This window comes from Nerophis ophidion, linkage group LG20 (genome assembly GCF_033978795.1).
Source record: "Nerophis ophidion isolate RoL-2023_Sa linkage group LG20, RoL_Noph_v1.0, whole genome shotgun sequence".
Taxonomy (NCBI): Eukaryota; Metazoa; Chordata; class Actinopteri; order Syngnathiformes; family Syngnathidae; genus Nerophis; species Nerophis ophidion.
Genome location: NC_084630.1, coordinates 28,099,181 through 28,112,523, shown reverse-complemented (window position 1 = coordinate 28,112,523; position 13,343 = coordinate 28,099,181). Strand labels below are relative to the sequence as shown.

At 39.8% G+C, this 13,343-nt stretch overlaps 1 protein-coding gene across 4 annotated transcripts in view; it reads left to right on the top strand.

Moving 5' to 3' along the window:
• ogal (O-GlcNAcase like) overlaps window positions 1-13,343 on the top strand; it is a 37,231-nt gene that overhangs the window by 20,575 nt on the left and 3,313 nt on the right. For 3 of the 4 annotated variants that reach the window (XM_061880905.1, XM_061880907.1, XM_061880904.1), the window contains 10 exons: window positions 861-1,053; window positions 1,174-1,272; window positions 1,591-1,730; window positions 6,076-6,220; window positions 8,679-8,777; window positions 8,842-9,071; window positions 9,139-9,313; window positions 10,283-10,368; window positions 10,427-10,519; window positions 10,598-10,686. In XM_061880905.1, the coding sequence (XP_061736889.1) occupies window positions 861-1,053; window positions 1,174-1,272; window positions 1,591-1,730; window positions 6,076-6,220; window positions 8,679-8,777; window positions 8,842-9,071; window positions 9,139-9,313; window positions 10,283-10,368; window positions 10,427-10,519; window positions 10,598-10,686 (1,349 nt within the window). The remainder of the gene's footprint in view (window positions 1-860; window positions 1,054-1,173; window positions 1,273-1,590; window positions 1,731-6,075; window positions 6,221-8,678; window positions 8,778-8,841; window positions 9,072-9,138; window positions 9,314-10,282; window positions 10,369-10,426; window positions 10,520-10,597; window positions 10,687-13,343) is intronic. The other variant, XM_061880906.1, reaches the window with a different exon arrangement.

The following is a 13,343-nucleotide window of genomic DNA, read 5'->3' as shown; positions in this document are numbered from 1 at the left end:
TCAACTATTTGTAGCAGTACGACGCTTTAAAAATATATGATACATTTTAACTGCAGTTTTGTAAATACATCACTACATGCCGATTAATGTGTACAACTGAAAATGTGTCATAAGTGTGGAGGTATGTTGTATACGAATAAAATAGGCATTTTCACGGCTTTTTATGTTTTATATTCTTATTCGCAGATTACTTATGGGGGGTTTCGTATTCCTGGGGTGTCTTAGAATGTAACTACAATATACTGTAATTTTGTGCTAAAGACTTGCCATAGGTGCAACTTCCCATTGCTTATGTCATTAAATCTTAAATACTTGAGACTGAATAAACAGCGAGCAGCACGGTGGTATAGGGATTAGTGCGTCTGCCTCACAATACAATGGTCCTGAGTAGTCCTGGGTTCAATCCCGGGCTCGGGATCTTTCTGTGTGGAGTTTGCTTGTCCTCCACGTGACTGCGTGGGTTCCCTCCGGGTACCCCGGCTTCCTCCCACTTCCAAAGACATGCACCTGGAGATAGGTTGATTGGCAACACTAAAATTGGCCCTTGTGTGTGAATGTGAGTGTGAATGTTGTCTGTTTATCCTTGTTGGCCCTGCAATTAGGTGGCGACTTGTCCAGGGTGTACACCGCCTTCCGCCCGATTGTAGCTGAGATAGGCACCCGCGACCCCAAAGGGAATAAGCGGTTGAAAATAGATGGATGGATGGATGAATAAACAGCACCTCTACTGGTTGTGTCCAAGTAGTGCACTCATTTAATCAAAATTGCTTCCTCAGTAATTAGATTACACACAATTGACTGAATCCTCACAATAGATACATGGGTTATTATTGCCATACTTGGTTTATTTTCCTTTCCAGGTCAGAGACTTTGGTTGCAGCTCCTTCTCGTTACTGTTTGACGACATCGAGACAGAGATGTGTCCCGCTGACAAGCAAGCCTTCAGCTCTTTCGCTCACGCGCAGGTGGCCATCACCAACGAAGTGTACCAGCATTTGGGAGAACCAGAGACCTTCCTTTTCTGTCCTACAGGTCAGAGAGGAGACCATGCAGGTCCATCAGGCAGCTCTTGTAAAACAACCATCCCCACAGACTGTCATTGAAATACGATTCATATGCATTTATACAGCCAAAAAGTTCTACACTTATAAAGTTTTATCTTAAAAACTTTAGATTACTGTGCTGCTTTCTGCACCCCGAATGTATCACAGTCTTCTTACCTGCACACTGTGGGAGACAAGCTGCTACCAGGAATAGATGTGCTGTGGACAGGTAAGGCCAGTCTCTATTTACCACAATGCATCAGTATAAAATCCTATTTTCATGTACAGTTATGCTCACACATTAAACACACACTGTACATTGGATTAGATTGTAAGAGGTGGACATTTAAACAATATGTTAGATGTGTTGAACTACAGTAGTTCAATTGTTTGCTTTGTTGGATTATTATGAACTACTTCAACTTTTATCAACTTTTCAGATGATTTATACATTTGCATTGAGTTGATTTGATCTAAAGGAGAGAGACACACTTTGACTTTAATTTTCACTTTGTTGAAATGTATTTGTGGGACTGTGATCATATAGGTCCAAAGGTGGTGTCCCATAAAATCTCAGTAAAGTCCATAGAAGAGGTGTCTTCCGTCCTCAAGAGGGCGCCAGTCATCTGGGACAATATCCACGCCAATGACTATGACCCACAAAGAATTTTCATGGGACCCTTTAAGGTAAAGATGAATTGGTTAACACAAAGCCTTGAAATCAACTTCTATGTCATTTTCTCAAATGTTTAGTTGAAAGGAATTTTTGTTTGGTACATTGGTGTATTTTATATGGATATGCGACCAGAAAAATGATGCATTAGATATGTTATTAATAACAGTTTTTTATTTCAAAATGTGGATAATTGATATCTTTTCTACATACAAGGACAGACAATATTATTACATGTATTATAATCAGTGGCGCGCCATTCATTTCCCACCTAGGCCTTCAGTGATGTCGGACTTCAATGATTACCTCTCAAAATACCATCATTTATGTCACCACATGACTATTGCTGGAGAAATACTATACAGAAACACATTTACGCTCTACTGGACATTGAAACACCTCAACAGTGTACAAAAAAATTTGATATTTTCTGCCGCATTTAAACATCAATAAACCTGCATCAGCAATTAAAACATATCTTATGTGGTACTGTCAAAATTTAAATTGCAAAAAACATATTGAACGTGAAAAAATAAAGAAATAAAATATTTCAACTCACAATGTGTGGAACCCATTCGACGGCTTATAAACCAGTGGTACCACTCGTAGTGGGTTGATTCAAGTGGAAGTGGCGGGCATTTTCCCATTTTATTGCTGGGACAGCTGACCTGGCTTGCAAGGTTGGCTGATTTTATCTCACAAGATGTAGTTTATCTTTAAATATCCTTTTTGAAAATTGCTAGCAAATATATACTGTATATGTCATTTAGTCAATGTTTTGTTCTCCTCCTTTGTGGGTTAAAAAAGTGAGTATCAGTTATTTCTCTGCTAGCCCGGTATGGCTATGGCGTAAGACTTCCTGATTCAGTAAATTGAATATACAGGTTACTTTCTGCGATCCACACGTGGCAGACATTTATTGATGAATAATATTTTGTATAATGTAAATAATAATTTTTGGATTATATCATATCCTAGATTATATCATGTCATTGTTGAAAATTCTTGAGAAAAAATTGGTGCAGTTACAAATGCACCATAAAGGACACAATGTACTCAGACTTAATCTCAATGTATCTACGAAGCAATTACACTTTGTGTCACAGCCCATCTATGATTGAACAAAAACAAAAACAAAATAAAGCATAAATAAAAAACACTTCTATGCATCAACTACCTCATTTGTCATTTCCACTGTTCACTTTCTTTAAATTTGCACAGAAAACAATAATTTTTACAGAACTATATCAATATGCACGCAGCATTTTAAGTGGGGTTACCAATTTTTTATTTTACTCCAGTTTGTTTTACGTTGGGTCGAAAGGGAGGAGTCGCAGACCCGCTTTTCCGTGTACCTCCAGCTTGGTATACTTGCTCCCCCCGATATAAACTATTTGCTTGCCTAACAAAATTGCTATTCTTACATCAAGTAGACACAAATAGAACAGCAATTCATTTAATTTAGAAATGCAGCTCAATTTTACACTTAGCAAACTCATCTCCGGCCCGCGGGCCGCATGTTTGACCTACTGCTTTAAACAGTGGAGGTTGCTGTGCATTAGTGGAAAAAATCCCAAGATTCCGCAAAAAAGGATAACAGCTGATCTCATGATGGTACAAACACACACAATAATGACTTATAAATAAATAAATAAAGACTAAAAAGTAACAGACCACATTAAAAACTGACATTTTCATTCTTTTTACTGACCATGACACACAATGTACCCTTTAAATACAGAATGAGAGATTTACAATATTAACTATGAACAATAAAACACTAAATATTGACAATATATGAATGTTGCTCCTCTACTGTAGTTTACCTACGTGATCGACATCCTTTATAGTTGAGTGTAAACAACATAAATGCGAAATGTAAATGCAAAGGGTAAAAATCTTCCACATATTCGATATAATATCCATTTTCTGAAGAACTTTTTTGTAGTAATCTGCTTTTGTCTGACACTCGTGTCCCAGGCTTGTTGCTGAGTAAACAATCCCCACCCACTCTGCGCCGTGCCTTGGCCGCTTGAAGCAGAGTTTAAAGTAGTCACCCATATGTCACTCAAAAGTGCAGATTCTAACAATTGGAATCATTTCTATAGTTTGACAATATCCAGTGAGCCGCATTGTTTCTTATGTTGTATGATGCCCAGATAACTGCTTATAACTTGCTGTTATGCAAGACATTTCTCAGTGACTTCAAACTTGACACCTCATTAGCTGATTCTGAGACAGAGTCGATTGCTTCAGTTTTAATTTACCAGAAATAGGTCTTGATTTTTTAAAACACTGAAGTTTTACACTCTGAAATTTTAAACACACATTTTTCTAACAACTTTTAAAAAAATAAAATTGTCAATTGTGAAAAGTGTTAAAGTGGAAAAAAAAAGTGCCGATGATTGTCACACACACCCTAGGTGTGGCGAAATTATTCTCTGCATTCGACCCATCACCCTTGATCACCGACTGGGAGGTGAGGGGAGCAGTGGGCAGCAGCGGTGGCTGCGCCCGGGAATCATTTTGGTGATTTAACCCCCAATTCCAACCCTTGATGCTGAGTGCCAAGCAGGGAGGTAATGGGTTCCATTTTTATAGTCTTTGGTATGACTCGGCCGGGATTTGAAATCACAACCTACCGATCTCAGGGCGGACACTCTAACCACTAGGCCACTGAGTAGGTGTAGTAGTAAAAAAAATGTGTTCCCAAATTTGAAACGCAAAAAATTCATTTACATAAATTCAGTGTCAAAAAAAGCTTTTGTAATAAAATTAAGAATGAATATAGCTTCTTTATAGCAAGGTTAAGCTAACAGCATGCCTGCTCCGAGCTAGCTCTCGGTGTGTAACATGTTTAGCTTTGTCCACTTAAGATATTAAGAAATACAGTTAATTTGCCGTAATGGATATGATTATTATTAACTTAGAGGAGCGGCTCCACACTGTGTATGCAGACACATAATTAGCTGCCATCTTTCCAGCCGTTGGGTTAAAAATAAATACAGTGTCAGTCAGAAGGGATCGGTGTTTGTGATTGCCATTAAAAGGCATTCATTGGTAATGGAAATCACATACGTTTTCATGAAAATCAGCCGATAATCAATAATATAAACGTGGCAGCTTTTTTTCATTTCATGATGCTTTTATCTGTATTTTTACATTTTGACAGAGTTTTTAAATTATTAATAAATAAAAAATGTTAGGTTATGTAAATTTATATTTACATGTAGATAATGTATCGGAGCAGATCCAATAAGAGTTTGAGCAGAAATGTGTCATATAGTAATTAACTATACACAATACCACAATGTGGTAAAACAATGTGCTACGTTTCATGAAGGGGTTTCGAAGTAATACCTTTGTGACATGAAAAAAACACAAAAAACACCATGTTTACTTTTTGATATTAAAATAAAACAAAAAGCAGTTCGGCTAATGAAGATAAAGTCAAATAAACAAGCTTTGTTCTTGTCCAACTCCTCCCATCAGTACAACAATTTGGTCAACAAAAATATTGAGGAGTAACATCTCTCACATTGAATACACAATCTTCACAGCCTGCAGTTGATGGGATGACAAAACATTTTAGCTGGTAATGATGTTATGTACCCCGCCTTCCGCCCGAATGCAGCTGAGATTGGCTCCAGCGCCCCCTGCCATCCCGAAGGGAATAAGCGGTAGAAATGGCTGGATGGATGATGTTATTTGAACACTGATAAAGTTAACAGTTAAATCAAGGAGGAGTGAACATCCCAGTCAACAAAGTATAGACTGTATAAAGAAGACAACGTTCACAACACATCGCCTGCTGCAAAGCATGCAATCGTTTTCTCCTTCGCAGCATACTTTTAGTGTGAGGTCAAGTACGTCTGTCTCCAATATTGTCCACTCCTGTCTCCATTTAAACACAGCAGTGTGCTATTAAACGCACAGCGGGAAGCGAGGGAACAGTGATGTTAACCCAAGCACTTGGCTCTGTTTACTTGGAGGGGAAATCTCCTGAGCAAAGTTTGTCGTTGGTCCGCCATGACTATGAAGCCAAACATGCGCCTGACTTCCTGATGCCTAAAATGCATTGATAAATGACAGTTTTTCGGTAACATAAAAAATTAGACGGTATTACTAACTGTCTGGAATTTTATGGCAAATTGTCATTATACCGTTTATTGTTACAGTCTTCATCCATTGACAAGTACAACGTCAATGGCATGTTGGTGCTGTATATGTTGGTAAATTTTTTTAGGGCTTACGTCAAATGACCAGGGCGGTCACGGCTTTTGCTGCGTTTGCCATGGTTAAATTGGAGCCCTGGGCACATCCTTATTCTCTAAATGTTTTGAAATGTTCTTTTTGAAGGATCGCCCGACTGAGCTGATTCCCAAACTGCGAGGCGTGCTCACTAATCCCAACTGTGAGTTTCATCCAAACTTTGTAGCCATCCATACTTTGGCTACATGGTGCAAGGCTTGTTCTAACGGAGCAGCAAAAGATGTGGAAATGGGTATGTTTGTTCTCCTCCTTTACTGTCAGGCACTTGGAATAAAACAGTGGTTCTCAAACTTTTTATTTTTATTTTTTACCAAGTATCACTTACATAATGACAAACATTAATATACAGTAGCAGAGGTTTTCTTTCAATCAATCAATCAATGTTTATTAATATGGCCCTAAATCACAAGTGTCTCAAAGGGCTGCATAAGCCACAATGACATCCACAGTTCAGAGCCTACATAAGGGCAAGGAAAAACTCACAACCCAGTGGGATCACAATGTGAATGACTGAGAACCCTTGGAGAGGACCGCAGATGTGGGTGACACACACACACACACCCTCTAGGGCAGTGGTTCTCAAATGGGGGTACGCGTACCCCTGGGGGTACTTGAAGGTATGCCAAGGGGTATGTGAGATTATTTAAAAATATTCAAATTATAGCAGCAATTGAAAAATCCTTTATTCATATATTTATTGAATAATATGTCAACAAAATATGAATGTAAGTTCATAAACTGTAAAAAAAAAATACAACAATGCAATATTCAGTGTTGACAGCTAGATTTTTTCTGGACATGTTCCATACATTTTGATGTTAAAGATTTCTTTTTTTGTGAAGAAATGTTTAGAATTAAGTTCATGAATCCAGATGGATCTCTATTACAATCCCCAAAGAGGGCACTTTAAGTTGATGATTACTTCTATGTGTAGAAATCTTTTTTTATAATTTAATCACTTGTTTATTTTTCAACGAGTTTTTAATTATTTTTATATATTTTTTTCCAAATAGTTCTAGAAACACCACTACAAATTAGCAATATTTTGCACTGTTATACAATTTAATAAATCAGAAACCGATGACACAGTACTGTATTTTACTTCTGAATCTCTGTTTTTCAACCAAAAATGCTTTGCTCTGATTAGGGGGTACTTGAAATAAAAAAAATGTTCACAGGGGGTACATCACTGAAAAAAGGTTGAGAACCACTGCTCTAGGGGATGCAATGGACGTCGAGTGGGTCTAACATAATATTGTGTCACACGCACTTTTGGTGTGGCGAAAGTAATCTCTGCATTTGACCCATCACCCTTGATAACCCCCTGGGAGGTGAGGGGAGCAGTGGGCAGCAGCGGTGCCGTGCCCTGGAATCATTTTTGGTGATTTAACCCCCAGTTCAAACCCTTGATGCTGAGTGCCAAGCAGGGAGGTAATGAGTCCCATTTTTATAGTCTTTGTATGACTCGGCCGGGGTTTGAACTCACAACCTACCGATCTCAGGGCGGACACTCTAACCATTAGGCCACTGAGTAGGTGACATGTTACAGAACTGTTGTATTACTCATTCTTGGATGTCATTTAACTATTTTGTTGTAAAACGGGTCAGTTAATGAATCTATATATTTGTGGGCGCTCTGACGTGGGTAAGGGGTAGGATTAAATAAGCTTTGCTTCTTCATACTCCTTTTTGGACATGATATGATTTGAGGTGATATTAAATTGTCTGTATTGTATTGTAAATGTGTTCATGTTCAAAATAAACTAAGAAAGAAAAGAAGAAAGAAGAAAAAAAGTCCAGTCCATAGTGGATCTAACATAGTCCAGTCCATAGTGGGGCCATCAGGAGACCATCCCGAGCAGATACGGATGTTCACTATACTTTAACACAGTGGTTCTCAACCTTTTTTCAGTGAACATGTTTTTAATTCAAGTACCCCCTAATCAGAGCAAAGCATTTTTGGTTGAAAAAAAGAGATTCAGAAGTAAAATACAGCACTATGTCATTAGTTTCTGATATATTAAATTATATAACAGTGCAAAATATTGCTCATTTTTAGTGGTCTTTCTTGAACTATTTGGGGAAAAAAAGTTAAAAATAACTAAAAACTTGTTAAAAATAAACAAGTGATTAAATTTTAAATAAAGATTTCTACACAAGTAATCATCAACTTAAAGTGCCCTCTTTGAGGATTGTAATAGAGATCCATCTGGATTCATGAACTTAATTCTAAACATTTCTTCACAAAAAAAGAAATCTTTAACATCAATGTTTATGGAAAATGTCCACAAAGAATCTAGCTGTCAACACTGAATATTGCATTGTTGTATTTTTTTTCACAGTATATGAACTTACATTCATATTTTGTTGAAGTATTATTCAATAAATATATTTATAAAGGATTTTTGAATTGTTGCTTTTTTTAGGATATTTTAAAAAAATCACTCGTACCCCTTGGCATACCTTCAAGTACCCCCAGGGATACACGTACCCCCATTTGAGAACCACTGCTTTAACAAGTGTAGTGAACATTGTTGGCCATTGTAACATTAGACACTGTTTGAACAGTTACACTGTGTTTGAATATTTATTTGATTCTTTGGCGTACGATTAGATGGAGCCCGTGTACCACTAGTGTTTGAGAATCACTGGAATAAAACATTTCCAGTCTTCTAATTCCTGTCTTTCAGGCGATGAAGAGCAGGACCCCTGCTATAGCCCCCAAAAGGCCCTCATCTTGGCCCTCACTGATTGGTTGCCGGTGTTTTTGTGCACAGACCAGCCTACAGGTAAACAATGGTGACTAACAACCACTGAAAAGTTAGTAAAGCTGCAGACATTTTTTGTTTGTAGCTGGTTCCAAGAAGGAGTCCTGTGATGAGGAGCCCATGCAGACAGACCTTGGAGAAGGCTCATATGTTCCAGAACCAGGAGAGAACCCTTTATACACAGCGGAACCTTTGACCCTGGAGGACCTGAAGCTACTGTCTGACCTCTTCTACCTGCCCTATGAGCACGGCTCCACAGCCAGGACCATGCTGCACCAGCTGGACTGGCTCAAAAGACACAGTCAGACAGTAAAGGTACCATTCCGCCTCACGCCAAGCGCTAACTATTACTGCTCCGCTTCAACCTGCTGCTGTTTCCCAGACGGCTGAGTGGTGTTCAAGAGCGAGACACTTTGACGACATGTGTGAAGCGGTGGTGCGGATGTTCAACCGGCTGTCTAACGCTCCTAACCGCAGCATCCTGTATGACCTCTACAACTACATCTGTGACATCAAGAGTGGCGTCAACATGGCTCAGGCCTACATTAAATCTCTGGGTGAGACAATCTCAATATTCCTATTGTCTTTGAACTATGCAGGTGCATGTACACAGGTGCTTGTGCACAGGCACACAGGGGCAACACAGCAGATGTTGGTTATGTCAACAACCGCTTATGTCGCACGAGTAGGTCTGGACAGATAACCAATATCTCAATGAATCCAACAATGAGTTGGATTAGATTTTATTTTCAATAAATTCATGTTGTTAATCATCTTCTTTGTACTTTGTAAACAGTTTTAGTAGTTTGAACAGCCTCTTAAATTGGATCATCATAGTACATTGTTTGAGTTCTTTGCTCAATCCATTCCATAATTGAACTCCACATACTGATATGCTAAAGGTTTTAAGTAATTTACGTGCAAACACGTTTTAAATTAGATTTCTCCTCTTTAGTTGAGAAGAATTGCTGTAAATTCTTGGGTAGCAGGTTATAGTTTGCTTTGTACATCATTTTAGCTGTTTGCTAAAAGCACCCTGTCAAGGTTGCCCTCCCGTGGGTTCCCCTGATCACGACAGATCCTCTTGTAAGCCCGGTAGTCAGGTTTGACAATTGTTTTATTTGTGCACAAGCCACTCTTCTGCGACTTTTCAGTCTTTGTTTTTAGTCTTTCTTTCGGCGTGTCTCTCTCACTCCAACTCCAACTCGGCCAGCTGCCGTCAATAAGCATGGCAGGTGAGTGGATCATGAGTCCCAGCTGGGTAATCCAATCACCTGCCACGCCCTCCTCCACACACCAAATTATTGAATTTCATTATTTGTGATTTGATAAAGTGTTTGCATATTTTCTATATCCAACATTATCTTTTATTCTAATTTATCTTTTTTGAAACACCGTTCAAGTCGGAGGGGCTTCAACATAAACCATAGTAACTTGTGGTGTGCATCACGACACAGGTGCTGCTTGCCAGTTATCAATGTTGACTATTTTTTCTTCAGCTTTCATCTCATCTTCTTTTTCCACAGGAGGTTTAGGGAAACCATCGGCCCAGCTCATGAGTGGAGATCTTGAGCCGTGGCGCTTCAGAGGAGGACTTTCTGGGGAGTTTCAGGTAAGTGTTTGGTCACAGGATGTTGTTTTTGTCGTTGATCGGTGTTTTGTTCTTCCAGAGAATGTTGCCAGGACATGGAAACCGAGATCTGTTCAAACATCCTCCCAAGACTGCAGTGTTCTGCATACGGCCGTACTGCCCAGAGGATCAGGTAAGAACCAAATTCTTCTTTAAAATTATTACATCTTTTTTTGTCAGCCTCACGCGGCTTTGCTGCTGTTTCCTTTAGATGGAAGTGCAGAACATTTTCATGGCGATGCAAAGAGAACGTCAAATCCAAGTCCCCTCATTGACACAGCCCCGCCTTATTAGTGACATGTACGTATGATGTAGGCAAATAGCTACTGCATGTTTATACAACTTTTCTTTCATCTGCTGCTTTTCAACTGAGCTGACTTTATTAGTCCCTCACAGCTAAACCGCTTACGTGTGACTTTTTGACTTCTGTCAGTTCCAAATACAGTCGTCCCTCGTTTATCGCTGTTAATTAGTGACCAACGTGACTGCAATACATTCAGTACATTAAATGAAAATGAAATCATTTTCATAGCCACCTCGAGATGAAATAGCAACCTTTAGTAATTTTTACACTCTTAACCCTGAGTAGTAAGGCTTCCGGGGCTGAGCCAATAAGAGGCTACGATACTGAACTGCGAGCTCAGACTGGTTTGGTCTCCTCCAGTGGCTAACAATACTGTAATATTGTTTTTTTTAAGTTAAGTTAGCCATTTTTATGCTTGGAAATATTTAATGAATGACTTGACAATTGTACAAAAAAAAACATAAATCCCCAAAAAACATTTCAAGCGTGATGTGGAAAGGCATGACTTTAAAACATTTCAAATGGACTTTACAGTAGTAACTCACTATTTGTTTTGTATTGGAATGTTTGAGATGTTTAAGTAATTAATGGTGAGAAACTACCTTAATAGTCATATTGTTCCAAAATATATAAATATGTTCAGATTTCATGTTTGATAAATGTTAACATTTCCATCAATCTATTTTCTACTGCTTGCTAACATTTGATACAACATTTTATATATATATATATATATACCGTATTTTTTTTTCGGATTATAAATCGCTCCGGAGTATACTAGTATATTATGCCGAATATGCATAATAAAGAAGGAAAAAAACATATAAGTCGCACTGGAGTATAAATCGCATTTTTGGGGGAAATTTATTTGATAAAATCCAACACCAAGAATAGACATTTGAAAGGCAATTTAAAATAAATAAAGAATAGTGAACAATAGGCTGAATAAGTGTAAGTTATATGAGGCATAAATAACCAACTGAGAAGGTTCCTGGTATGTTAACGTAACATATTATGGTAAGAGTCATTCAAATAACTATAACATATAGAACATGCTATACGTTTACCAAACAATCTGTCACTCCTAATCGATAAATCCCATGAAATCTTCCTCAATGTCGCTTCTAAACAACTCTGCCAACTCCAAAGGTATGGGCCGCTTTCTCTTGTTTTCTGTGGCATATTTCACTACGTCCAGCTTGTAATCTGCAGTACATGATTTCCTTTTCGGTGCCATTTTTGTTCAGCCCTTCTCAGTTTTTATAAGTTATCGCCAACGACTAAATGATCCATTTTAATAGCTGCGGCAGTAGCATATATCAGTTAGCATTTAGCATCCCATGACCCACAATGCACTTCTGCCATGACCCTCCCTTATTGGCTGACGTGTGTGTGAGACGATTGCTGACGTTTTCTTCGTCTCTTCCGCGAATGAAATAAATATTTAATATTTTATGTGTTAATAATTTCACACATAAGTCTCCGGAGTATGTCGCACCCCCGGCCAAACTATGAAAAAAAAAAATGCAATTTATAATCCGAAAAATACGGTATATATATATATATATATATATAATGTTTTTTTTGTGCAACATGACATTTAAAATCTCCTCTCTGAGCTGCTACCTTACCGTGGTAGAGGAGTTTGCGTGTCCCAATGATCCTAGGAGCTATGTTGTCTGGGGGTTTTCATGCCCCCTGGTAGGGTCTCCCAAGACAAACAGGTCCTAGGTGAGTGATCAGACAAAGAGTAGCTCAAAGACTTCTATGGAATTACAACGAAATGAACCCAGATTTCCCTCGCCCGGACGTGGGTCACCGGGGCCCCGCTCTGGAGCCAGGCCCGGAGTTGGGGCGCGATGGCGAGCGCCTGGTGGTCGGGCCTGTTCCCATGGGGCCCGGCCGGGCACAGCCCGAAGAGGCAACGTGGGTCATCCCTCCAATGGGCTCACCACTCATAGGAGGGGCCATAGAGGTCGGGTGCATTGTGAGCTGGGCGGCAGCCGAAGGCAGGGCACTTGGCGGTCCGATCCTCGGCTACAGAAGCTAGCTCTTGGGACGTGGAACGTCACCTCACTGGGGGGGAAGGAGCCTGAGCTAGTGCGCGAGGTAGAGAAGTTCCGGCTGGATATAGTCGGACTCACCTCGACGCACAGCAAGGGCTCTGGAACCAGTTCTCTCGAGAGGGACTGGACCCTCTTCCACTCTGGCGTTGCCGGCAGTGAGAGGCGACGGGCTGGGGTGGCAATTCTGGTTGCCCCCCGGCTCAAAGCCTGTACGTTTGAGTTCAACCCAGTGGACGAGAGGGTAGCTTCCCTCCGCCTTCGGGTGGGGGGACGGGTCCTGACTGTTGTTTGTGCTTACGCACCAAACAGCAGTTCAGAATACCCACCCTTTTTGGGTACACTCGAGGGAGTACTGGAAAGTGCTCCTCCGGGTGATTCCCTTGTCCTACTGGGAGACTTCAACGCTCATGTTGGCAACGACAGTGAAACCTGGAGAGGCGTGATTGGGAAGAATGGTCGCCCGGATCTAAACCCGAGTGGTGTTTTGTTATTGGACTTTTGTGCTCGTCACAGTTTGTCGATAACAAACACCATGTTCAAACATAAGGGTGTCCATATGTGCACTTGGCACCAGGACACCCTAGGCC